This window comes from Carassius gibelio, chromosome A14 (genome assembly GCF_023724105.1).
Source record: "Carassius gibelio isolate Cgi1373 ecotype wild population from Czech Republic chromosome A14, carGib1.2-hapl.c, whole genome shotgun sequence".
Classification (NCBI taxonomy): domain Eukaryota; kingdom Metazoa; phylum Chordata; class Actinopteri; order Cypriniformes; family Cyprinidae; genus Carassius; species Carassius gibelio.
The window spans coordinates 6,904,822-6,932,660 of NC_068384.1; the positions used below are offsets into that span (position 1 = coordinate 6,904,822).

General features: G+C 37.6%; 2 protein-coding genes across 4 annotated transcripts in view; both read right to left on the reverse strand.

Moving 5' to 3' along the window:
* LOC128027368 (mediator of RNA polymerase II transcription subunit 12) overlaps positions 1-5,034 on the reverse strand; it is a 37,916-nt gene extending 32,882 nt beyond the window's left edge. The window contains exons 1-5 of one of the 3 annotated variants that reach the window (XM_052614926.1): positions 4,766-5,034; positions 3,738-3,842; positions 2,418-2,609; positions 1,116-1,275; positions 823-998 (exon numbers count right to left, since the gene is read on the reverse strand). In XM_052614926.1, coding sequence (XP_052470886.1) covers positions 823-998; positions 1,116-1,275; positions 2,418-2,609; positions 3,738-3,842; positions 4,766-4,864 — 732 coding nt within the window. In that variant the 5' untranslated portion in view covers positions 4,865-5,034. The remainder of the gene's footprint in view (positions 1-822; positions 999-1,115; positions 1,276-2,417; positions 2,610-3,737; positions 3,843-4,765) is intronic. The other 2 variants (XM_052614927.1, XM_052614928.1) reach the window with 2 other exon arrangements.
* Positions 5,035-7,061: 2,027 nt separating this feature from the next.
* The window catches only part of LOC128027370 (ATP-binding cassette sub-family C member 5), a 33,942-nt gene continuing 13,164 nt past the window's right edge, over positions 7,062-27,839 (reverse strand). Inside the window, exons 8-29 of the mRNA XM_052614930.1 lie at positions 27,513-27,661; positions 27,304-27,411; positions 25,732-26,079; positions 25,437-25,508; positions 23,496-23,620; positions 23,328-23,400; positions 22,605-22,808; positions 21,058-21,183; positions 20,644-20,755; positions 19,834-20,018; positions 18,555-18,701; positions 15,764-15,893; positions 15,517-15,670; positions 14,279-14,407; positions 13,356-13,542; positions 13,129-13,218; positions 11,889-12,081; positions 11,626-11,785; positions 10,764-10,842; positions 10,561-10,674; positions 9,308-9,472; positions 7,062-8,271 (exon numbers count right to left, since the gene is read on the reverse strand). Of these exons, the coding sequence (XP_052470890.1) occupies positions 8,137-8,271; positions 9,308-9,472; positions 10,561-10,674; positions 10,764-10,842; positions 11,626-11,785; positions 11,889-12,081; positions 13,129-13,218; positions 13,356-13,542; positions 14,279-14,407; positions 15,517-15,670; positions 15,764-15,893; positions 18,555-18,701; positions 19,834-20,018; positions 20,644-20,755; positions 21,058-21,183; positions 22,605-22,808; positions 23,328-23,400; positions 23,496-23,620; positions 25,437-25,508; positions 25,732-26,079; positions 27,304-27,411; positions 27,513-27,661 (3,185 nt within the window). The 3' untranslated portion in view covers positions 7,062-8,136. The remainder of the gene's footprint in view (positions 8,272-9,307; positions 9,473-10,560; positions 10,675-10,763; positions 10,843-11,625; positions 11,786-11,888; positions 12,082-13,128; positions 13,219-13,355; positions 13,543-14,278; positions 14,408-15,516; positions 15,671-15,763; positions 15,894-18,554; positions 18,702-19,833; positions 20,019-20,643; positions 20,756-21,057; positions 21,184-22,604; positions 22,809-23,327; positions 23,401-23,495; positions 23,621-25,436; positions 25,509-25,731; positions 26,080-27,303; positions 27,412-27,512; positions 27,662-27,839) is intronic.

Here is a 27,839-nt window from a genome sequence, read left to right on the forward strand (position 1 = left end):
TTTTTATATATTTACGGTAGTGTTTATGTGTTAATGCTTACGGAAATTTACTAAATGTATCCATGGAACATGCTCTTAATATCCAAATTATTTTTGGCATAAAAGAAAAATCTATTTTGACCCATACAATGTATTTTTAGCTATTGCTACAAATATACCCCCGAGACTTAAGACTGCTTTTGTGCTCCAGGGACACAAATGTGATGCTCTTTAATGCATTGTGACAGGTGATCATTTAAATTTGGGATCGTTCCAGCACTAATATATAAAATAAAATGTGTCTTTTTTTTTTTAAGAAATCATTGCATTTGGCAAGGATGCATTAAATTTATCAAAAGCAACAGTGAAGACATTTATAATGTTTTAAAAGATTTGCGTCTTTTCAAAGAATCCAGAAAAAACGTATCACAGTTTCCATAAATAAATGTGTTTTGAGCAGTAAATAATCAGATTATAATGATTTCTGAAGATCATGTGACACTGAAGACTGGAGGAATGATGCTGAAAATACATCTGTGTATAGTAAACAGTTATTTTAAATTATAATAATATTTTTTATCAAATAAATGCAGCCTTACCAAACAGATCTTACCAACCTCAAACTTTTACATGGTGGTGTATATATAAAAGGAAAGGTGACTTTTAATGAATGCATAAAAATAATATCTTCATTTGTGTTCCAAAATTACACCAAGTTATGGGTTTGCAATGAAAATGTTAATTTTTGGGTGAACTATCCCTTTAAAAACGTCATCTTTGTGGGACATAATTCCACGTATCTAGTTGCATTCCCTTGCAAACTGACAGCAGCACAGCACGCACCTGAAACATGAACATGGCCAGCTTCTCGTTGTACTCCCACTGTTTCATGGCGGTCTCCACCTCAGCAGGAGGAGCAGGAAGAGGCGACCCACAGCCCTGGCTGGGACACTGTCTGTAAAACTCTGCCACCTTCTGCAGCTGCTCCCACAGGTACTTCGTTATGATCTGAGTCCATTCTGCAGAAGCCAGATAAAGCCAGTGAGGCATTGGGACATTTGATCTTCATTCCCAGATTAAACAAGGACAGTGTTGCATGCTCGATATATAGAGCGATGCACAATAACCACACTAACCTATGCAGGGGTCAATGACGTGCCTCTTCTTCACCTTGGTTTCAGTTATAGCAGCGTGATACGCACACGTCATTTTAATCATCCAAGCGGATCGCATCACCGGCACACAGTACTTGGCAAGATAGCCAAACACTTCCTCTTTCTTGCTGAAGATGGGAACCTAGTACACACATACAGCAATGACACTAAAGCAAAAGCTAAAAAATTAGATCACTTCCAGAAAAAATCCTGATCATTTACTCAATCCCATGTCATCGGGCATATTCGTGTCTCTCGGTCTTCAGTCGCAAAGATATTAAGGTTTTGGAGTTAAACATTCCAGGATTTTTCTCCATATAATGGACTTCAATGGGGACCAATGGGTTGAAGGTACAGTTTCAGTGCAGCTTCAAATGTGCTCTACACGATCCCAGCCAAGGAATAACACTTATTTAACAAAACCATTGCTTGTTTCTATAAAAAAAAAATATATATATATATATATATATATATATATATATATATATATATATATATATATATATATATATATATATATATATATATATATATATATACACTTTTTAAACGACAAATGCACATCTTGCACTAGCTCCACATCACATAATCACGTCAAAATCATCCAACATCGTTTTTTTTTTATAAAGGACATTTGACTTTCTTTGCACATTCACTTTGTAAACACTGGGTCTTGTACTTCTGTGACCTTTCCAGCATGATTACGTAATGCATGAAGCCAATCTAGTGCATGATGTGCATTTGTGGTTAAAAAGTATATAAACGGTCCTCTTGAATTTATAAAGTTCTTTCTGACATTTTTTGTCAAAATGTAGTTATTCACATAGGAAAAGCTATTTACATCATGAGATAATGTTGCGTACATTTCGGGACTTTTTATGTAAAATACAAAAAGGATCCATGTACACAGTCAAAAACTTTGAAGCTCACGGTCTCAAAACTTCTCTGAATGCAGATAATTCAAAGGGGATGTTAGATTTTGTTAGATAAGAGTCTTATTCCTCGGCTGGGATCGTGTAGAGCCCTTTTGAAGCTGCATTTTGGACCTTCCTCCCATTGGAAATCCATTATATGGAGAGAAAAAAATGGAATGTTTTCCTCAAAAACCTTAATATCTTTGCGACTGAGGACAGAAAGACAAACATCTCAGGCTTTTATTCTGGAAGTGAACTAACCTTTTAAAATTACAAACCATTTGACTGTCAGTAAAGGCTTGTGTTATGTACTGGATCTACACAAGCGCTCTGTTCAGAGTTTCTAAACCGCAGCATTGCAAAAGCAAACCTTTTTAGCGAGCTGAGTCAAGGGTTTGGTGCCGGCTAAGTCTGTGAACCAGTTATTAATGGAGCTCTGCGAGCGCGCTGTGACGAGCCAGAAGTTGTCCTTCTGATTGACCTGCGGCTTTCTCTTGCCAGTGTCTGGAAAAGTGTTGCAGCGTAACTTCTCCGCAATGATGCTGCTGAAGTTTGAGCTGATCTGAAAAGCAGAAGGTAACAGAGTAAACAAATGAGGTTTGGGTGGTTAATGTTTTAACGCCATGCCAGCTTCCTTGGCTATTCTCATGGTGAGTAACAAGTTGAAACGGAATAAAAGAGCAATTTAAAAACAACAAAAGTGGATACATGGTTGATTTTGCCTTCAAGTGTTTGAAGAGTAATTAATTTATTAGAAGAGAAGTTAATTCAGCACGGTGGATATTCATTTGATATTGAGACCTTGTGTTTCTTTTATATACAGTAATCCATTCATTCACATTTACTCACTTTATTGTTCCATATAATCATATGACACTTACAATAATCAGCCGATTTAAACCATTTGTATACTTGTTTTATTAATTCATTCACTGCTTAGTCATTTATATTATTCTATTTTTGTATTCTTTTCCATTGTTGTCTAATCTTATTGTGGTTATTTGTCTTCACAAGCAAATATGTAAGAGAATGTCTCAATTTCAAGGTTGGTTGTTGGTTTTAAACAGGACGCTGTTTGTGTTTTAACTTTTTCAGAAAATTATAATTGGTCAAAATAACTTGTTTTTCATTTGTTTCGATTGAAAATCAGGGTTATTCCAGTACATACTGATTTCTTAACTCTTCTGAAGTAAAAACATGAGTATAGTGTTGTCTAAAAATGTACATAAACATGGTATCTTTTTGTTATTTCATGCTCTAAATGACAAACATTTGTATTTATAATGTCTTTAGTCGTCATCAGAAATAAAACAAAGAATGTGTTTCTCAAACACATAATTATAATTCCAGAGAAACTGAGAACTTTCAAGTGGTCTCTGAAAAAATTCCCACAGCTGTGTATGTAAATGATTTTACCCACAGTAATGTCAATTGCATGCAATTTTAGTTTTGATCCATTGCTCTTGTTCTCTTTGGCATTTGTTGACTTGATGATGTGGGATACTATGGAAGTTTTTTTTTAATCTGAGGGTGATTATTACATATAAACACTTTACAGTTTTGGGGACAAGCGTCCATTCGTCCACAGATATCCGACAAAAACAGACAAAGCTCTGTGTTTCCGACAATCTGTAAAGAGTGAGGATTTGACTGATAAAACACATGCATGCAAACAAACTGATCATCTTACCTTTGATGGGTTGAAATTAACATTTTTAGCACTGCCATGCTCATCGCCTGAAACAGCCGGCTGGTTGTTAAATCCTTGCTTAACGTTCAATGCCGTCAACTCATCCTAACCAAGAGAGACATAGTTTCGGTTACTAAATAACTCATGCATGCATGCATATCTCGTTTTCATTTCATTTCAAAACCAGAGAAACGACAATCACTTTAACGAGTTTCCAAAATGCATCAAGAAGACAAATACTTGCAATCAGCCAGAACAAAACCTGCAGATTCAATTATAAGACGTCACATGCGAATAAATAACAAGACAAAATTATAAAATTATGATGCACTCCACATAATGAAAGAGATATTCAGATCTACTTTAATATGCATTTTTTTTTTGTTTTTCTTTCATTGGCTGACAACTGAGACTGTATCTAGCTTGACAGGCATTGTAGGCATCATATGAACCTTTATTTTTGGCATGCATAGATCATCATCAATGTAAAAAAAAGCTAAAGAAACCCAGATGATGCCTAAATAGACAGATTGTTAGGTTTTAAAACGCATCCATGATAAACATAGATTCAATAGAAGTTGTCAACAAACACAGCAGTAAACAGGCTATTAGGAGTGTTTACATCTCAAATAACGTTATTTTTGCATTTAACTGCTTTATTGCTTTCTTGCAATACGTAAAGTAATGATATTAACGGTTGGAGATTTAATGAGGGCCTCTTTAATGACACTGGAGCGATGAAGAAAGCGGCTTTAAATAAAAAGCTCGATAAATAGATTTTAAAGTGGAGTTAAACTAATGAAATTACCTTTTTTTATTTCTCTAACCATCTGTAACAGCAACCAAAGATGAAGACCGAAATCATTTGAGACTTAAATGATGTTTTTTTTTTTATGGTAATCTAAGCGAGCCGTTGGTTTCATTGTTATTGGCCGTTAGCTGAAAGCAGGGCCTTGTCTCAAAACACGCTTTAAATCGCTATTTAAATATTAAATGTCGTTACAGAGGAAATTATAAAGTCGTCTAACCTCTTTTTGCTTCGGGTCCTGTGGATAAACATCCGGAGGTCCGAGTCTGGGCCGTTTGAGAGGCCTGTGTTCGTAGCTCAGAACGCCGAAGGCAGCCATAATCCCCGCGGCATGTCAGCCGGTGTGTGGCCGACTCTGAGCGCTCCTTCTGCGGCTAGAGCTCCGCCGCTTCACCGCTGCTTCCGCTCCGGCGAGAATGATGGGTAAACACGAGACAACATAAAAGTCCCTCCAGTACAACAAATGGAGATCCTTTGATGGGTCTTACTTTCTCACAGCGTCGTTGTGGTTAATTTGTTTTGTCTTGTGTTTTTGACGAATTATCAAATTAGGCCAATTAAAAATGCTTTTCGTGTTTAATATTTAGGAAGACAAGTCCTAAGTGAGTGCTATGGACTCATCAATAATTATTCATAGTAATTTACTATTAGTAAATAATGTTCATATAACGTTTGTCAACAAAAAAAAAAAAAAAAAAAAAAAAAAAACGAAATATGCATGTACATACATAAAACATATACATAGTAAACACACCTATATCATGTAAACTAAAACTTTGGATGTGATTATTCACGATTAATAATTTGACATTCTAAAAATAATGCATAATTTGAAATGACATGAAAATTGACAAAAGATATTAACACACACACACACACACTGGGTTTCCATGTTTTATGGTGACTTTTAATAAACAATGATTTTTACTGTGCAAACTGTATATTCTATCCCCTTAATGTATTGACTGATTGTTTGTATTTTTACATTAAAAAAACCATGACTTAATATGATTTATAAACGGTTTCCACAAGGTCAGAAAATTTAATAAATAAAATACTATGGTTTACCTGAACTAGACACACACAAACACAAAACAGTTAAATCTGACAACAAACTGTTAGAAGAAAGGGATCATTGGGGTTCTATATAGAACCATAGGGTTCTTTACTCAACTCCAAAGAACCTTTTATGCTAAAAAGGTTCTATAATGACAAGAAAGAAACCTTTTGGCATAAAGGGTCCATATCTTGAATTTGACTCAAATGATTCGCAAAACCGCTACGAACTCCCGAACTGACTCAAATGATTCGCGATCCCGCTCCAACTTCCAAACTAGAGTCAGATGACTCAAATGATTCGCGATCCCGCTACGAACTCCCGAACTGCTTCAAATGATTCGCGATCCCGCTCCAACTCCTTAACTAGAGTCAGATGACTCAAATGATTCGCGATCCCGCTCCAACTCCTAAACTAGAGTCAGATGACTCAAATGATTCGCGATCCCGCTACGAACTTCCGAACTGCTTCAAATGATTTGCGATCCCCATACTGACTCAAATGATTCGCGATCCCAACTCCCGAACTCGAACTGACACAAATGATTCGCGATCCCGCTCCAACTCCCAAACTAGAGTCAGATGACTCAAATGATTCGCGATCCCGCTACGAACTCCCGAACTGCTTCAAATGATTTGCGATCCCCAAACTGACTCAAATGATTCGCGATCCCGCTACAAACTCCCGAACTTATTCAAATGATTCGCGATCCCCAAATTGACTCAAATGATTCGCGATCGCGCTCCGAACTCCCGAACTGACTCAAATGATTCGCGAACCCGCTACGAACTCCCGACCTGACTCGATTTGAGATCCCAATACACATAATGCTATTAAAGTGTGCACATCGAGAGAAATAAACAGCAGATGTTCATGTTAACAACTTCTTTAACTTGAGCAAACGCTGCTAACGCACATACATTTGTTAATAAAGTAAATAAAACGAAAACATGAATGTTTTAATGCCACTGAATAAAAATAACGATCCACTCGAAAGTCTCTGCTCATCATGACAGGACCTGGATCAGTGAGCTGCGTCTTGGGCCGATGACGTCACTTCCATGGAGGCATGTTGTACACGCCCCCGTCCATTGACTCCGCCCCCACGTCAAAACAGTGCCACAAAGAGAGACAAATTGCAAGCTCAAACTACACTGACACGCAAAATAAAAGCAGTGTTGCAAATAAATTAATAGATATGACCATGGAAATTATGTATTGCAAAATCATTGCTTTCGCGCTGTTTCATTTGTTTTGCAATTCTTAATTTTTGTTTGCAAAAAGCAAATGTATTTTCCTCAATACTTTAAATAAAATGTTTTAAATATGTTTTTGTTTTTATTGTTTTTGTCTATTTTAAACAAGGTAAATCTTTATGATTTCTTAAAATAAAAAGTCACATACATGGATTTTTCTGGGCTAAGCGCCGGATCTCCACTCACCCTAGAACCACCCCTGGTTAAATGTATAAATATAATCTTTATTCAATAAAGCATTTTTTTTATAACAATCATAAAACAAGTGTTCGTAAAACAACCCCAAAACCATAATCTCTGAATCATAAAGAACAAGGCAACTCTTAATGATTAGCAAACAGTTTCTAAGCTTTTGAACCAATATCCAAGATAAACATCTAAACAGATACTGCACAGTGTGCCATATATAGTTATACAAAAATATAAATAGACCCTTAAAGGCCTTGCATGTTTCAGGTACATACATTTTCACTGTGCATTTTCCATCCTGGAAAATAAAAACAACCAAGTCATCCATTTCTGAAGAGATCATAAAGTGAAATCTTGATATGAAGCAGGACAGTCACTCCTCAAGAACGAATAAGATATTTACCATTCAATTCGTCCCAGCCTTTCCATGTGCATTAAAACTACCTTGATTTTAAACATAAATTAAAGTCTTTTTTGGATTCCCAGGATATATTCAACACATGCAGCATAATGACAATCAATGCAAGTAAAAAAAAAAAAAAATTGAATTATTGCATAGCATTCACATTGCATATTTTCGGCACTAAAACACTATCTGCACAATGCTTTTGACAGATATCTGCCATATATATATCAGCAGAGGCACAAAACTTACACAGTATACATAACAGCAAAAGCACAAGTAGATAATGCAAAATAAGTCTAATAAAAATAATTCACAAAATGTGCTGATTTCAGGAATGATTGATATCTGTGACTGATCTGAACATCATCTTTTTGGTTTGAAAACTTCTGATACAAATAAGGCAAATCAGTCGGTTACCTTACGGTCGATACATATCTTGAATACTTTTACAAAGCAAATAAATGCTAAAACAAATAGATTATCAGTGTGCAAAATTCAGCCACCAAACACAAATAAAGTGCCATCAATGGGAGCGTTCCCATCGGAAAGCTCTTCTTCCTGACATCTTCCACTATATAAACTCAGAATCTCTCTGTGTATTAATATCAATATGATCGTTGTGTTAAAGTACAACAAACTAACGGACAATCTCAGTTTGAGCAGCGTCAAGGATTTCAATCTTCTCAGGATCTCTGGATGTGCTGTTGAGTGCTTACTTCTTCAGTGTGACTAAGTGTTTCTTCTGCTGCCAGCATCATGCCACGAAAATGTGAGTTTTCATTGGCCAGCAGCTTTGAAGGGGTGTCAAACTCCAAAATCTATTTCAAAGATGAGAAGATGGCACATCAGCATGACTTTGACATATTAGTGTACATGCAGTCCATACTGTTACAGAATATCAAACCAAGTGCAATCTCTAAACAAGTGAGACTTTATGATTTTACTGCTCTGAGTCTGAGATATAGAAAGAACACATCCAGTAAATGCATTAGCATGTCATTTTAATTAAATGTGTTAATGTTAATTTGACAGCTCTCTCTATGTATATACCGTACACTGCATTTATAGAATTATGTTTTCACATTCACATCTAATCTGATGCTCTGTGCTCTGTGAGATTTCTACAGACTCAACCTTTGAGTTTGCTTATGACATTAAATTATGAACCTGAACAATGACTTTGGCTTCAAATATCTTGATTTTGAATGTTATATCCATGGGTCTTTTTGTGGATGCTTGAGCTTTTTCTTATAAATGTCACTTGGTTTTATGTTTGTTTTTGTTTTGTTTTGTCTATGCACTGAAACTTAAAGCATATGGGTGAGCCATACTGACAAAAATGTCAAAGGATGAAGTATGTCTATATATCGATAACTAGACAAGTGTGTTTTTTGCTGGTACTTAAGGTGTATAAAGTTGTAAATATGGATATTTTTCTTACACAAATGCATATCTTCGCTTCAGAATACCTTTATTATCCTCCTAGAGCTGTGTGGACTTCTTTTATAATGGATGGGTGCAATTTTTTGGACTTCAAATTTTGGGCTACCATCGACTCCCAATATAAAGCATGGATTTGCCTGGATATTAATTAATATAACTCTGATTGTATTCGTCTAAAAGAAGTAGAATGTCATACACCTAGGATGGCTTGAGGGTGAGTAGATTCATTTTTGGGTGAACTATCCCTTTAAATCAATTTCTAAGGACATTTTTACCTTTGTAAGGTTTTTTCTAATCCTATTAGATGTAAGCTTAATCTTACGGTTAATCAATGTATTTATTTAGAATGATAAGACACTATAGGAGTGTTTTCAGTCTTTGGGGTCACAGTATCATTAGAAGGAGACCCACCTGTCCCTGGTCCAGGACCATGATGCGGTCACAGTTGAGCACAGTGTTGAGGCGATGGGCGATCACTAGAGTACTGCAGCCACTGAACGAGGTGCGAATGGTGTCCTGGATGAGGCGATCGGTCTCGGTGTCAATAGCAGCTGTTGCCTCGTCTAACAGCAGGATCTGAAACACACATCACTAGATTACATCCAGCACAAACCTAGGATCATGATCATCTTCATCAAAATCTGTTCAATGGCCAGTCATTTCTCCAGCACTGTAATGTTTTTTAAAGCATGCTCTTTTGTGTGTGTGTGTGCGTGTGTGTGTGTTGACATATGTCAAGCTGAAACTGATAAACTGAATGGCTTGTCTAGTCATTTTTCATAAAATCAAGTAAACACACAAATTAGTCAGTAATTTGTAATTTTGTGTAAACACACAAATTAGTCAGTAATTCAGACCTCTCAAATATTTCTTATTTCATTTAATTCATTGTTTTAAGAACCCGGAAAAGCTTGTTATATGCACATGCTATAAAGTCAAGTTATTTCAAACAAACAAACAAACAAACCCCATATTATTAATAACGAATACACATTACTCTAGTTACGCCATGCTCTAAATTAGAGTAGAAACTCTGAGTAAAATATCTGTAATATTTTTAATTGTTCCTGTAGCTCAAGTTGTATAGCATTGCATTAGCAAGCGCAAGGTTGGGGGTTCAAATCCCAAGGAACACATGTTAGGAAAAAATGATGGATTGAATGCAATGTAAGTCGCTTTTCAAAGCGTCTGCTAAAATGCATAAACCAAAAAAAAAAAAAATTATTTAGTGACATATTTTACAGAAACCATAGATTTTTAAAAAACAAAGCTAGGATTGGTAGCCTGTTAATATTCTTGTGCACAATGTGGGTACTTGGGAGACAAAATGCTGAGAACAGAGGAATCATTTATCAATGATTCTGACGTAACTCCTGTGCTTTACGTAATCCGTTACATAATGTCCCGTTCTCATATCATTACAGATGGTGTGCAAATGTTTACATTATCCGCGAGAGAAGACCTTGGAAAGAAAGCTAATACTTGTGATTTTTCAATAGTTATACACTGTCTGCCAAGTGGTGGCAATGTTTCACCATTTTACAGCAGCTGCGCTTCACCAGCGCTTCACAACAGCAGGAGAAAACAACCAAGAATGCAAATAACACACTTAACACTTTTGCCAGAACAATGGTTTGAGAAGCGTATCTGATCTCAACCGTTACCTTGCTGTGTCTGAGAAGAGCTCTGGCCACACACAGCAGCTGTCTCTCTCCAACTGAGAAGTTCTCTCCGTTATCCGTCACCTCTGAATGCAGTGAATTAGGAAGCTGGCTTACCTGGAAATAAATCAGCACGTGACAAGCTCTCAGGCACAGGTACACCAAAGCCAATTTTAAAATGGTAATACTGAGTCAGACTCACTCACCATGTCCTTAATGTGTGTTTTCTCCAGTGCTTCCCAGATCTGTGCATCTGTATATTGATCCCAGGGATCCAGATTTGATCTGTTGGATTTATAAGCAACTTAGTTAGCATAAACCGACCCTAGTCTTTTTGCACATGCTTCATTAAAAAGTCATCTTTAAGGTGAAACAAATGTTTGTCTACCTTCCGAAATCATTCGGATATGCTGATTTATCATCAGTGTTGAGAACAGTTGTGATTTCTTTGGAAACTGTGATGCTTTTTTCTAGATTCTTTGATGAAAAGGAAGTGCAAACGAACAGCATTTTTTAAAAAATAGAAATCTTTTGTAAAAGTATAACTCTTTACTATCACTTCTAATCAATTTAACATACCCTTGCTGAGTAAAACTATACATTAAAAAAACATTAAAAATGATAGATAAGCTTTTGAACAGCCATGTATATTGTCACAAAGAATTTATATTTTTAATAAATGCTTCTTTTTTATCTAATCAAAGAATCCTGTAAACAATATCAGAGGTCGCAAACAAATAAATATATTGAAACAAGACAAAAAATATTTTAAATTGCAATAATATTTCTTTTTTTATTATTATTAAATAAGTGCAGATTATTTGAGCACATGAGATACTTCTTAAAAAAACAAACAAACAAAAAACCATAAAAAATCATACTGATCCAAAACTGCCCACTTTTCACAATCCGATCAATCCCAGACGGATTAAAATGCTTAGTTTCTACATTTATTCTGTTTCACATGAGCGCACTTGTATGTGACTGTGTAAGTGAAATGCATTGCATCATTGTGACTCCAGGAAGGATAACACATGGCTTGTCTTAGTAAAGTGACGTGGACCGTACCTGACAGTGCCAATGAAAAGAACCGGCTCTTGGGGGATGACTGACAGCTTGCTCCTCAAATCCTCCAGACCGATGTGAGCGATGTCGACACCATCAATGATGATTGATCCCCGGCTGAGCTCCACCAGTCTGAAGAGTGCGACGCCCAGTGAAGATTTCCCTGAAGAAACAACCAACCTGTGACACGCCAGTAATACGACCCACAGTAGAGATGAACACAAACGACTTCTTATAGGATAAAGTAGCCTTGTAGACAGGTGTACCTGAACCTGTTCTGCCAACTATCCCAATGGTCTCTTCTGGAAGAACACTAAAGGAGAGATTCTTCAGAACCAGAGGAAGGTCATCCCGATATCGCATTTCCACATTCTGGAAGGTGATTCGTCCTTCTTCTGGCCAGTTTGAAGCAGGAGCGGAGGAGGCACAGATCTTTCGAGGACCTTCGCTTTCCAGGTTCTGAGTGAATAATGATTATCCGCATTATTTTTAACGTAAGAGCAGCTGCAGGCATTAGTAACTTGAACATGTGAGGCATGTACAAAATAGTCCGTTATGCTGCTTGATATCGCAAACTTGTCTATGTTATTAAACTCTTTTAACAACAGCCAGCAGGCTCATTCTGCGTAGCTTCTCCAGAGTGTGATTTTAGTAAACAGGCTCAAGCAGTTCCTCAAAGAGAACCAAATTAATGATTTGTTTGTGAACCAGACATCCCACCGAACTGTTTGTCTGAAGCTCTGGATTTCAGGTAATAATACTGCAAATAATGTTCAGTTTCTTGCACATACTGATCGTTTCTCTTCATAAGACCTCAGTACATCATCAGGAGCCAAAGTGTTAATTTAATAAAGATAATACACTTTTTTATTCTCAAAAATTGCATTTTATGAATCACCAAGGACCACAGTTTCAGCTTCTTTACTGTTCTACTGAAGAAAAAAGTGGTCACCTATCTAATTATCATAATGCAAGGCAAGCCTGTAGACTATTTTCAGCTGTTGTCAGTATGGTATATGATTTATAAATTGAGCAAGATTGATCAAATGGTTTTACTGTACTTCTTTATTCTTCTAGTTATTAACCTATAGCAGCTAATTTATTTAGTAGTTTCACAAAAAATGTACTTTTGCATTGCTAGATAAGTTGGATACTTTGTCCTTCAGAACTCAGTCAGAGCATTATTGGCTTCATTAATCACTGTAAAATGCTCTCTGCCACTTGAGTGGGAGCTAAGACAGCTGTACTGTTCTGCTTTGATAAGAGCCTCCTGAAACAAGCTGTGTCATTCACTAGATGCTCTGTTGGGCAATAAACGCGTGCCATGAAGCCTGCTGAGCGTGATGTAGCAGGCTCACTATGCAGCGCTGACCGCTGGGCTCAGCCACCTGTGCAAAGTAAAGAGCTGATGTCTTTTGTGCACTGTGTCAACTGAATAACAAACGGTCCGTCCCTTTCTATTTGCCATTGACACAACCAGCGCACATGTGTCACAGAAGCTTCTACCTTTATGTAATGATTGATCCGCTCCACTGATGTAAAACGGGCTTCGGTTTCAGAAAGCAGCCTCACGGTGAACTGAAACAGGCCGGTTAGCTGGATGTGGCAAGGGAAAGAAAACGGAGTAAATAACAACTGAGCAATAGTAAGCAATGTGAATTAATGACGGCACAGTAACAGTACTTCCTGACAAGCGTCCCCAGTCATATAGGCAGTGTGTGAGAGTGGCGCACCTGTACGGCGTAGGAGATGGCCAGACCGGCGTAAGCGGGAGGAATGCGGCCGTGCATGAAGACGATGAGGAGCGCGACGGTGGTGATGAGAGAAATGCTGATGAGGTCCAGACGCACAGCCAGCCAGCGCATAGCACAGCTGAACAGATAGTGACACGCTTGGTTTGTGTCCAGCAGGGCTTGATTCCTGGTGGAATATATCCAATATTTAACCAAAGTACTTTTTTTTTTAAAGTTTATAAGCATCTTGTATCTAAATATATAAATACAAGACGCTTAAATTTGATAAAATATGATTGAATTGAATTGAATAAATTTTTTTATTTCATTATTAGATTTTTATTCATAAAACTGAGAATTCCGTCCTTGATTCTGATTGGCTGAGCCATGTTCACGTTTGTTTACATTTACATTTGTTTGTTTGTTGCTTGGCAACCACTTTGTTGCAACCACAGCTGGTTCCGAGGAACTACATTGTTTGGTGGAAGAATACTTTTTTTATTAATATCATTATACTGTATTTACTCTGTTTTACCTTACTACGTATGTGGAATAACCATGTTATAAAAGCAATAAACCCTGTGAAGCCGTGGTTTATAGTACATTTATAACTAGCTAATAATAAGGGGTTTAAAGGCAACCCGCTTCACATCGTACCTAACAACGCCCCTTAACTGTTATAAATCCATGGCTTCTTGAGGCTTATTGCTCTATTTGTGAAATGCTTTCTTGAAAAGCCACTAGGTTTGTCATTTTCCATGATTTTCTGATGCAATGCCATTTGTGAGTGTGGCATCTATGCACTGTTTGAAGTTTGTGCAAACTTTCTGAGGCCAGTTTATATAAAGACCTCAAGTAAAGTTTCACTTCAGTGTTTGTTTCAGAGAAAAGTCATGGAGGGCATCCTGTAGTGTGAATATTACCTGTGTATGAAGTCAGCCCCCCTGCCGTAAGCATAGATCGTGGACAGGCCTTGCAGACTGCTGGTGATATGAGAGGTGAAAGGGGATTGGCTGATGTTCTCCAGGCGCTTCAGCTCACGAATGAGAACCCTTTGGGTAAAAAGGACAACCGGAAAAGTATATTTATATATATTTTCCAGGCCCTGACAAAAAGTCAGCCAGTCTGAGAATACGAGCGGCGATATACGGCTGAGTTTTGATCAAAGCTCTGGCTCATCTCATCTGCTTATCTGTGCGGCTCACAGAGCTGTCTGTGATGTGACGGTTAGTGGCTCAATAACAGTGAGACTGAGGGGATCTTCCTGGCCGAGCTGCAGTCATTTCTGGCTTCTGAACTGATTTATACGGGGCTTTATGGGGTCTGTCACAAGTCAGCGGTGTCAGACAGAGCCAGGCCAGTACTGATGAGAACTCAGGCTGATTTCAGTGCATATAAGTGCATATATGAAAAATGCATTGCTTGTGAATAATGTTAATAAATCATACTTTTGTTAAAAAGAGCCCAAGCGCAAAAAAGACAAATACTATGAAAATGCATGAATAATGGTTGTTCTGTTGTCTTTTCAGACATATTTAATAATAATAATAATAATAATTTATATTATAATTGCTTATTTAAAATTATTTATAATATTACAAAATTGTTCTAGAAATTCTTTGCAATTACAAACAAATGGCAATAATTTTTTTTCAGTAAACATTAAATTTAAAGGTAGAAAACTGAAATCAGGTCAATCAATAAAAACATTCTTCAATAGTTGTTTTATTAAAAACAATTGCAGTCTATATTAACTGTGTGTGTGTGTTTGTGTATATATATATATATATATATATATATATATATATATATATTAAACTTAACTTATTAACTTTACACATACACACATAATAACTAATTTAAATATTTCGATTATTAATATTTATTTCAATTTATATTTACATTTAAAAATAATATACTTAGATTTTTTTGTTAAATTTGGTTAATACATAAGAAAAACATTGTAAAACAATGCAATCATATTATTCATAGAGAATATAGAGATAATGTTTATTATCCATAATGTCTATAATGTTTCTAGCAGATATTGAACACACATATTTGTTGATTAATCAGCCTGACCCATATATTTGGTTCTACTTGTACTTTTTACAGTGACACAGCTCAAGTGTTTGACCCAATAAAATCTGTAAGACCGAACCTGGAGATGCGGTTGACGATGAAGAGGAACAGCCCTAAAGGAATGATGGAGAACAGGAACCAGGGGAAGACAGCGCCCACCATGCCCAGACAGAACAGCACTAATGTCACATTCTGGAGCAGCATTTCAGCTTGCATCGCCAGACGCACGTCAACTACACACAGAGGAAGAACAGAGACATCAAAACGCTTCCCGTCATCCTGCATGTGAAAGGATTTGTGAAAAGAGATAAAGAGAGGTTGCTCACCCTCATCCATGTCCCTGGAGAACCGGTTGAGAATGCGTCCCAGCGGTGTTGTGTCGAAAAAGCGCATGGGGCTCAGAAGTAGAGTCTTGAATAGTTTATCATGCAGAACCGAGGCTGCCCGCACAGTGCACTGCAAAAACAGCAACAAAACAACACACACACAACACTGTTAATAATGCATGCAGCCAGACGCAACGAATGCTAATAATTGAGCTGCTGAGTTAACCTATATAATTCTTTAGTTAGGTTACACAAACATTTACACAGCTATAATAGCTAGATTTATATGGGGGAAAACCTTTGCAAATATACAGGAATGCTTCTGCTCTGTAAGGCCCTGCATGAGATTTTACACACATCTTCAGGAAAATAGGTGAATTTCATTCTTTGACAACCGATATTCCAACCGATATTCACTGGAATATCGGTTTGGACGGCCCTTTTCAGAATAGCAAAAGAGCTCAAACAATGTTCACAGTTGTTCCCTCCTGATACATCTGGTTAGAAACAATAAGTGAAGGAGGACAGAGACCACGTCACCAGCTTTTTTGGTGCAAATGAAAGTTATCGAACACATATAACATTTATTATCAGTGTTGACGAAAGTTACTTTTAAAAGTGTTGCATAACTTTTTGCATTACTCAAAGAAAAAAGTAACTAATCATGTTCATTTTATGGAAAGTAATGAATTACATTACTTTTGTGTTATTTTTTCTCATCTGGGTTGGGCTTGCTTGTTTTTTTTTAATATATATAAAAAAGTTTTTTTGGCAAATGAAAAAGCCTGGTTTGTGTAATATTCAGAGTTTGTATTTCATTGTTTTTATTAATTTTGAGGAATACTGAATCTGTTTTAATATTAGTTAAATATGAGTACATACAAGTGCATTGGTTTAGTATTGTGTTAAGTATAAAGTATTTTTTCTTCCCAAAGAAATTTATATTTTCACTAAGTGAGGATTTATTAAAGTAAGGAGTGACAGTAAAGACATTGATAATGATACAAAAAAATGTATTTCTAATAAATGCTGTTCTTTTGAACATTCTATTCATCAAAGAATCCTGAAAAATAAAATGTTTCCACAAAAATATGAAGTAGCACAACTGTTTTCAACATAATCAGAAACGTGACACTGAAGACGGCTGAAAATTCAGCATTGCATCACAGGAATAAATTATGTTTTAAAATACTCTAAAATTTAAAATTGTTATTTTAAATGGTAATAATATTTCAAAATATTACTATTTTTATTGTAATTTTAATCAAATAAATGAAGTCTTGGTGAGCCTAAGACTTATTTTATTTAAAAAAAGACATGAATGATATTGTAACGTCATCACTGCAGCAGCTCATATGAACACACAGTTACATAAGTACAAATATTCTCAAATATGTGTCGGGAGACTATTGCGAATACGCCAGACATGCCTTCATAACTAAATTCCTCATGTTATGCTCATGGGGGAACATGTTACCATTTGGACTGGATGCTTTCTGGCACAAGAGGACAAATTCATTCCATTAATGGATTATGTAGAGTTCCCAAATTTGCAATCTTACCTCTGGATAAAACAAAAAAGATTAGCCATCACAGAGGAATTAGTGAATACAAGTGACAGACAATTACACAGACACATAACCTCTCTAATGTGCTGTCAGCTTTGCTTAATGGAGAAGAGGGCATGGGGTCCTGAGGGGACATGTATACTCAACCCCTCCAGCTGAAAGTCAAGACACTGGACAGATAAATGGATTTAGCCTGCAGGCAAATTCAATTAAAGAGCAGAAAAAAAGAGAGAGGAAAGCAGACACTATGTCATGGATTGCAGAGCAAGGATTCAGTGAGGAAACGAAACTGAAACTGAAGTATGTGCAGTATTTCTGTTTTAATGATATGCGAGCTTACATTATCGAGTGTGTCACTCACTTTGCAAAAGAACAAACAAAAACATGTCTTGAGAGTCCAGAAGCATTGACTGTGTGATGAAGCCTATTAGAACGCAGTTAAATATATATTTATAATATATGATATAGTTAAGTTATTATAACACATACAAGAGTGCCACGTCAGTCTGTGAGAGCCAATGTGATACTGATTTCATATTTCAACAAACAAGAAGCTAATATCGGGTAACACTTTAGACACAATATTGTCAGTTTGTCGCTGTTTTGCCAATGAATGTAGTTTCAATAAAAGCCGGAGCGCAACATTTATGCATCTCAGAGAAACTCAGAAAGACATTGATTAAATGGATTAAATGCATAAAGGATATTTATGTTATTACATTTTCTTTTAAATAATGCAAGTTTGCGTAATGAGTTTGCATCGTTTTTATTGATTTTGAGGAATGCTGAATCTGTTTTTGTGCGTTTACTTTAATAGTTACTTTAAAAAAGTAATCTGATTGCGCAACTCACATTACCCCACAACACTGAAATTACGACACACTAAGCAAAACATAGTTTAATTATTGGTACCGGAAAAAATCCTAAAACATATCGAGATATATATTATTTTAGTACATTTCACCAATGCCTACTCTGTGCTTTGAGCATGCCGTGTCCCAGATTACACCGCCGTGGGAGAAACGAATTAATTGCGAAGCCCCCCTGACAGATTAACCTGCTACTCTCAGGTAGATTCAGGCAGTGATGAATAGTGCATGAGCAAAGAAGAAATGCATCTGCCTAAGGACTTAAGTCTTTGATGAAAAATTCAGCAGTGTGTAATGGAGACAGGAAGCCTGGACTGAGGAATCTCATGCAATGACGAATAAACTCCAGATTACCTTGACGAACACCAGCCCTCGCACCGTCTTCAGGAAGAGCGCCGCCCCCATGGATAGGACGTACACCCTGGAGTAGTACTGCATGTGTGGATTCAGTCGCATGCTGTCGCTCTCGGCGGTCTCGTTCCCAAGCAGCACAGAGGAATTCTACAGGGACAAAGCAACATCACCTTGAAAACGTGATCCTTCCCTGGAGATTCCCAACAAACCAGCTGAACTGCGTGTAACTAGTCCCAATCTCAATTATTTTGCAGAATGCGAGTTAACTGCAACATCTGTTGCCGTGATTGTCCCTCTGAGTAAATCGTGTGGAGTCTGGCACTTCTAATTAGTTTCGGGATTGATGTTCGTTTTGGCTAAGCATCAAAACTGCGATTAAAGCGGGTGGTCTGTCGCCTTAAAGGAATAATTCACCCTAAATAACAACTTGCATCATTTTTTGGTCGTTTCCAAACTTGTGAAACCCAAAATGATGGATTATGACCTCTTTCTGTTGTGCTTGCAGGTAAAGCGAATGTGAAATGAAGCTTTCAAGCTTCAAAAATAAGGGCACAAAAAAACTGTTTAAGTGATATATTTTAAAAGGCTATTTTACTCTAAAATGCAAATTCTGTTATCATTTAGACCACCCACCCTCTTGTAGTTCAATTTCGTAAAAACAAATGAAGATTGATTTAATCAAATCTCTGAATAAGATTCAAAAAGGATTCAAAATGTTTGTAAAGAGACCAAACGAATAAATCCACAGTAACTGAGCGGTTTAATCAAAGTCTTCAGAAGAGCAAGTTCTTGATGTTTTATTTGTTAGCATCATACTTTTCTATCTCATGTAAGTTAATCTCATAAAACTAGTGAGTTAAGCCAGTAGTAGCGCTGACAAATAGCTAAAGGAGTGAAAAGCGGAAGAACAGACAAGCCGATTCAACTGAGTGAGTCAATTACGCTGGAACTCCGATTGATTCAAACTCAAGCGACTTTGATCATTCAGTTCAAAACCAGTTCAAAAGAGCCTTTCATTATCGAATTCCGATGTATGTAACCCTTCACAAAATAATTGAAATCCACCCTAATTCTCATGATCATGAGATCATGAGCAAGAAGGAGGAAGCAAATGATTATTTTGAGTTAGATCATGCCAGTGAATAGGATGACGGGAATGATTCATTCAATGATTCATTCAGTGATTCGTTCATATTGATCAGAATTTCTCCTTTTGTTTTCCACGGAAGATAAAGTGAGTTCAGCTGTTATTGTTGGCTAAATCCTCCCTTTGTCTTACCCCACTGCCCTGTCTGATCCAGTGACTGAGCCACCAGTTGCTGAACGCGATGCTGCCGGTGGTGAAGAGGAAGAGGAGGATGTTCACGATGAAGACCAGAGGTCCTCCGGCAGCCTTGATGTAAGAAGAGTACACTTGCCAGGCCACAGCCCCGCTCCCCTTTTCCTCGGCCTGCATGAGCTGATCTGTGAGGGCCACATCAGACAACAGAGAGAGAGAAGAACAACAAAGAAGTGACTCATCTTCTTGACCTCACAAAAGAGTTCAATGGAAACCAACGACTGTGCCAAATACAATATGTATTTGTAACTAATAACTGATAAAAACACTCTAATTTAATGCAGCATGATATATTGACATTATAAACACATATACATACACACACACACACATTTTTATATGAATATGTTGATTGCAAATTAATTTGTAGCTGATTATAAATGGATCAATAATCAAAAATGCACAAAACCCACAAAACATGAACATAGAAAGCGGAATATATACCCTATACATATATATACAAAACAAAACAAAACATGAATATAAAATGAAAAAATGTATAATTTTGAAAATTGTATGTTAATAATGTTACCATAACATGCTTATAAATTACCTTATAATATAGTTGTTCATACATGCATGGAATGTATTTATAAATATTAATAAATTAACACAAATGCATCATCACAAAACATGACAATCTGAACATGTACAAAAAAATACTCATTCTGCATATGCAGTTTCTGTCATTTTCAATGATTCTTGTTTTTCTTGTTTTTTTTTGGGTAGCATGGACTAAACCATCCTCACCTCCTTTCTTGCTCTCAGTATGAGGTTTGGCTGCAGAGCTGACATGAAGGGACTGCGGGCTGCTCTCGTCCTCGACCCCTGGCTTGTTTTTTAGGTTCTTCCTCACTAGGTTCTGGATGAAGGATGAAGAGAAAGAGAATAAGCGAGACCTGGTAAAGAGCAACCCGCAACTGATTAAATCAGCCAGAATAAAGGCTGCTGGGTCATTAATACAGAGATCAGTGACAATGTCCCTCGACAGTTACTCCTACAGATCAATGCATGTGTAAATTACAAAAGCACGGCATGAATTAACATTTCAAATCCACAACAAATGGCTGTGCAGCCCGTGGTTCATGAATTTTGCAGTGGGACATGTAGGATGTTTTTTGACCCTGCGACCCTGGTGTTTTCCCATCGGGCAGCGTATCGCACCTCTTGCTGCACGCTGTTGAAAAGGGCAGCGTAGTCTCGGCCTTTCTCCATCAGCTGGACGTGTGAGCCGTGCTCTGCTATCTGACCGTCCTTCATTAACACCACCTCATCACACTCAGGCAAGAACTGCAGATTAAACACACCCCGAGGAAAGGACAGAAGAGTGTCAGAAAGTACAGCAGGAGACCTTATGTTACATTTACCCAGAAATGTCATTTGCTCATTTAAAGAGATGCATGACCTGCCATCAGTAATGCATTTTTTTTCAATTAAGATTTTTTTCTTAATCAGTAACAGTAATTATTGGATATATTTCATTATTTATATTTTAAATAGTGCTTTTGGATTTTTTTTTTTAACATTTCCTCAACTTTTTCTTTTTTAGATTATCTATCTATGTAATGCCAAATAATTTTTTTTAAATATAAATATATACATTTATATATATATTGGCGATCCCCAAACTGACTAAAATGATTCGCGATCCCGCTACGAACTCCCAAACTGATTAAAATGACTCGCGCTCCGAACTCCCGAATTGACTCAAATGATTCGCGAACCCGCTACGAGCTCCCGAACTGATTCAAATGATTCGCGCTCCGAACTCCCGAACTGACTCAAATGATTCGCGAACCCGCTACGCACTCCCGAACTGATTCAAATGATTCGCGCTCCGAACTCCCGAACTGACTCAAATGATTCGCGAACCCGCTACGCACTCCCGAACTGATTCAAATGATTCGCGATCCCCAAACTGACTCAAATGATTCGCGATCCCGCTACGAACTGCCGAACTGACACAAATGATTCACGAACCCGCTACGAACTCCCGAACTGACTCAAATGATTCGCGATCCCGCTACGACTCCCGAACTGATTCAAATGATTCGCGATCCCCAAAACTGACTCAAATGATCGCGATCCCGCTACGAACTCCCGAACTGACTCAAATGATTCACGAACCCGCTACGAACTCCCGAACTGATTAAAATGATTCGCGCTCCGAACTCCCGAACTGACTCAAATGATTCACAAACCCGCTACCAACTCCCGAACTGATTCAAATGATTTGATGAAAATTAAAGGGGCAAATTAAGTTGAAGCTGAAGTACAAAAATTGCTAAAAGTGAAATAATAATAATAATAAAAAAATAGATAAAAAAGACAAAAGCAAGTGACAAAATTACTAAAACTTAAACCAAAATGAAAATACAAGCTTATAAAGTATAATAAAGTCTTATAATATAATAAATGTTAATATAACAACTACAAAAATAATTAAACATTATAACATTAAATGTGTATTTGGCGTATTGGCCTACAGTTTTTAGAAGATTTGGTAGGTGCATTAAAGCATTTAAAGCCATGCTGTGTTATAGTCATGGCTGAAGGGACTGCTAACAACAAGCCTTTGCTATAAAACATGGCTCATCTCGTGCAAACCGTATTCAATCCACAGACTGTAATGGATGTGTACAGTACAGTGTCCCCTGTCCCAGTCTGTGCTGTGTCTGTGCACTACATCACATGCATTCATAGCCTCTTGCCTGCAGCTGGTGCGTGACAAAGATGACGGTCCTGCTCTTGGCCATGCGGCGGATGGCGCTGTGGAATATGTGTGATCCCACACGAGCGTCGACGGCACTCAGGGGGTCATCGAGCAGAAGGACGGGTCTCTCGCTGTACAGCGCTCGAGCCAGACTCACTCTCTGCCGCTGGCCGCCGCTCAGGTTAGCTCCTCTCTCTCCTATCTACAGCAGATCATTCACTTCAGACACAGTAATCATCACACTGTGGTTTTTTTAAACAGAGATAGCATACGAGTGAGATTTGAAAGACCTTGTGCTTTGATTGTGTTTGTCGAGGTCAGAGATTATAGGTGACCCTGGAGCACAAAGCCATATAAAATAATCTTTCCATTGATGCATGGTTTGTTAGGATCAGACAATATTTGGCAGAGATGCAACTATTTGAAAATATGGTATCTGAGGATGCAAAAAAATCTAAATATTGAGAAAATCACCTTTAAAGTTGTCCAAGTGAATTCTTAGCAATGCATATTACTAATTAGAAATTAAGTTTTGATTTATTTATATGACATTTATATAATATCTTCATGGAACATGATCTTTACTTAATATCTAAATGATTTTTGGCATAAAAGAAAAATCGATAATCTTGACTCGTACTATGTATTGTTGGCTATTGCCACAAATACACCCCAGCGCCTTAAAACTAGTCACATATTATGAGTGTTATAATGCAGATACCTCAGTCATATCACCATATGGCAGCTCAATAATATCAGGAAATAAACAGCAGGCTTCCAGAACTGCGTTGTACCTTGTGAGAGATGAGCACAAAACTAGTTTAGTTTTCAAAGAAAGGCTAAAGTCATTTTTATGCAGAACTCATTTATGCATGAATACGCTCCCTACTTCTCCTCAATGTATCTTTTTCCAAACAGGATGTTCTCCCGGAGGGAATCGTTGAGGATCCAGGCCTGTTGAGCAACATATGCGAAGTCTCCGTTTACAGCCACTGAGCCGCTAAGAAGGGTCATCTAGACAGAAGGAGGAGAATCAGACCTTTACATCTGCTGAGAGCACCAGCTGCTTTATGTCCAGGCTCCTTTATGATGGTTAAAGGGGTGGTTATAAAAAAAAATCAAGGTTTTTCATTATTTACTCTAATTTCATGCCAAACCCATATGCTGTTATTCTCTCAGTGGAACTCATAAAGAGAAACACTCATCCTTTCTGTAAAACAACAGCTGTCAAGCTCCAAAGACAACAAATACTGTAACACTGTAGCATATGACTTGTATGCAAGTCTTCCAAAGTCAAACGGTAACTTTTTTTGTGAAAAAACAGACTGAAAGTTAAGACATTATTCATTGATGATTTTCACTTCTATGTCTTTCGTGATTACAGCCTTAAATATATAAATACATAAAAAAGAGCATTTTTTGCATAGATAAAAGCTTTAACCATTGAAAGACTATGGTTGCAATAGTTATTATTTTTTTTATATAAACAAGTCTGTTATGCTTACAACAAATAAAATAAAAACAGTAATATTATGAAATAATAATATTATTATAATTTAAAACCATTTTCTATATGAATCAAATTTAAATTGTAATTTATTGCTGTGATCAAAACTGAATGTTCAGAATTTTCTCTGCTGTTTTACAAACATTTCAATTATTATTCATGTTGAAAACAGTTCAACTGCTTAATATTTAAAAAAAAAAACTGATATGATTCGCGATCCCCAAAATGACTGAAATGATTCGCGATCCAGCTCCGAGCTCCCGAACTGATTAAAATGATTCGCGCTCCGAGCTCCCGAACTGACTCAAATGATTCGCGATCTCCAAACTGACTCAAATGATTAGCGATCCCGCTCCGAGCTCCCGAACTGATCACAATGATTCGCGCTCCGAACTCCCGAACTGACTCAAATGATTCGCGAACCGCTACGAACTCCCGAACTGATTCAAATGATTCGCGATCCCCAAACTGACTCAAATGATTCGCGATCCCCAAACTGACTCAAATGATTAGCGATCCCGCTCCGAGCTCCCGAACTGATCAAAATGATTCGCGCTCCGAACTGCCGAACTGACTCAAATGATTCGCGAACCGCTCCGAACTCCCGAACTGACTCAAATGATTCGCGAACCGCTACGAACTCCCGAACTGATTCAAATGATTCGCGATCCCCAAACTGACTCAAATGATTCGCGATCCCCAAACTGACTCAAATGATTAGCGATCCCGCTCCGAGCTCCCGAACTGATCAAAATGATTCGCGCTCCGAACTCCCGACCTGACTCAAATGATTAGCGAACCGCTACGAACTCCCGACCTGACTCAAATGATTCGCGATCCCCAAACTGACTCAAATGATTCGCGATCCCACTCCGTGCTCCCGAACTGATTAAAATGATGTATGTATGTATGTATGTACATATGTATGTATAATTATATATATATATATATATATATATATATATATAATTATAAATTCAGAAATAACAGAATATAATTTTAATCTGCCATATACCAGAAGTTTTACTGTTAACTATTTAAGACGTTTTGTTAATTGGAAAAAAGCTGAAATAACTTTTTTTTTTAAGGATTATTCGATCATTAGAAATTCTAAAGTGCAGCTTTTTTTTTTTAAATAGAAAAAAAGTTATCTAAAAACTTTTAAATGATTTTACTGTCATTTTTGACCAATGCAATGCATCCTTGCTGGATGTAAGTATCGATATCTTTCTTACTTTGTTTCTTCAAACAAACACACAAACAAAACACACAGCATTCCCTCTGACCCCAATCTTGTGAACAGTAGTGCATGTAATTCCTCACCTGTCCCAGTAGAGCAGATAGCAGCGAGCTCTTTCCACTGCCGACTCCTCCACAAACCCCAAGCAGTGACCCCTGGGTGTACAGCGCAGAAAACAGGCCAGCAAATTACATCACAGATACGTTCTGTTCATAAATACTGTATCCATGAACTGTTTGCTGCATGCAACACTTGGGCTTCCCATGAAAACCTAGCTTTTTTTCTGTATATATGAAGAGAGATGTTGAAAACGCATCTGATCGTTGACACTGTAATCAGTAAATCCACACATGGACTGGTAATAATGTATGGCAGTACCTTCCGGATGCAGAGGTGTATGCGGTGCAGGGTTTTGTGCAGCGGGGGTCGGATGCTCTGTGTGGAGGAGATGGTGCTCTGTGGGCTCTCCTGCTCCATGTGTGTGAGGAGGTGCTCTGCGTTGGCTTCCTCGCTCTCCTCTTTGCTGTTCTCTGTGGTGATGTACAAGCTCAGTTTCTCCCTCTTTAGGACTCTCTTCATACCTCCTCTTTTTTGCTGCCCTCGTCTTTTTTTTGGCAAACCACAGGTCTTCTCCCAGGCCAGTGTGGCGTCTTTAAACTCCACCGCATTATAGGGATCTTCCGTTTTGTTTGAGATCAGCTCCCTGTCCTCCATCAAGAAGAGCTTCTGTGGGCACAATAAGAGGCATTAAAGGGACGGTTCACCCAGAAATTGCCTTCATTTACTCACCCACATGTTGTTCCAAAACCAACAGTTCCAAGTCCCCATTGACTTCCATAATATTATTTTTTCATATTTTGGAAGTCAGAGGGGTCCTGAATGGTTTCCACCATTATTTTGGTGTTCAACAGAGGAAAGAAACTAATACAAGGTCTTAAACACAACATGAGGGCGAACTATTGCTTTAAATCGGGGAATCCCAAACTTGTTTGGTAAACACTTTGATGTGAAGGTTCTCACGTTAAGTCTGTCATCATTTACTCTCCATGCTGTTATTACAATCACGAATGACTTTCTGTGAACACATAAGGAGACATACTGCAGAATATCCATATCTTAATTATAATAAAAGTGAATGAGGACTGGGACTGTTTATGGTCCTCGTTGCCTTGAAAAAACAATTGCATTGAAGTCAATGGGGATTATTAACGGCCTGTTCAACAACATTCTTCAATATATGTTATTTTATGTTCGATAGATAAAAGAAACTCAAACTGGATTGAAACCACTTGAGTGTGAGTAAGGGGTCGTTCACACAGAACTAGTTTTTTAATTCCAGTGCACTATTTTTCCATTTTATTGCTATGTAAATGCACTGGACAGACAAGTTATACAAAATTTAACTACTACAGTCAGTGCCACTCATCAATGTCAGTTCCAAAACAGTTGACCAATCAGAAGAACCGGAGGCCGGCATAGCTTTTGTTTGCAAGTTTTGATAAGTCAGATCATCATCAGCATATTGTGATATCTTTAATAAGATCTCAGTAAATGTTCATCTTGAAATATTACTAAAAATATACATATATAAATGTATTTACTTTATAAAAATCAGTAATGATTTAACACATGAAAGATGACCTTTGTCCAGAAAACTGAATTATACTAATAGGCCCTTTGCTTATTTAGAGGACTAGGGTATACATTTTTGGTGTTATACTATCGCACAGCTACAGGAAACCTATACAAGGACCACTTTTATGATGCATTTATGGTGCTTTTTGTCATTTTTGGAGTCCCACTCCCCATTTGTTCGCTATATTGGAAAAGAGCTGCATGGACATTCTTCAGACTTTCTCCTTTTGCACTCTACTAAAAAACATGACGGTTAGAAAATAATGTCAGAACAGTAGTTTTTGGTTGATTTGTGGATGTGGGTGTGTTTTTGACCTGAAATCTTTTCACGGCCACGGAGCCTTCGGATAAAGCACGCACCGCCAAAGGCGTGACCTTTAGAGCAAAGGTCATGGAGTTGAAAACAGCAACGACGGTGAAGGCCTGCAAGGTGTGACAGAAATTAAAACAGGTCTTTGTGAGTTCGAGCTTGCAGTTGTTTATGAACCTCAGGCAGAAAGCAAACAGCACTAGCATGGCTTTACCTGTGCTGCGGTGAGATCATAGCCCAGAGCCATGTGAAGAGTGAAGGTGCACACGCTGGCTATCACCACCACCACTGGAGCTACACCCACCGTCAGGCTCTGAACACAGCCCGCTCGCTCCAGGACCCTCCTCTCTTCAGACCGGACCCCTGGAGACACACACAGGACTCATGTTCAATCACTATGTCCACAGGTGAGAGTCTCTAAATGTCCCGGGGGCCAGTTGCATGTAATAATTAAGACTAGTCTTACAAGTTAGTCATCCAGTTACGTTACGTTACCATTAAGTCTTGCCTAATATGAATCTGAAAAGTAAGACAGATTACA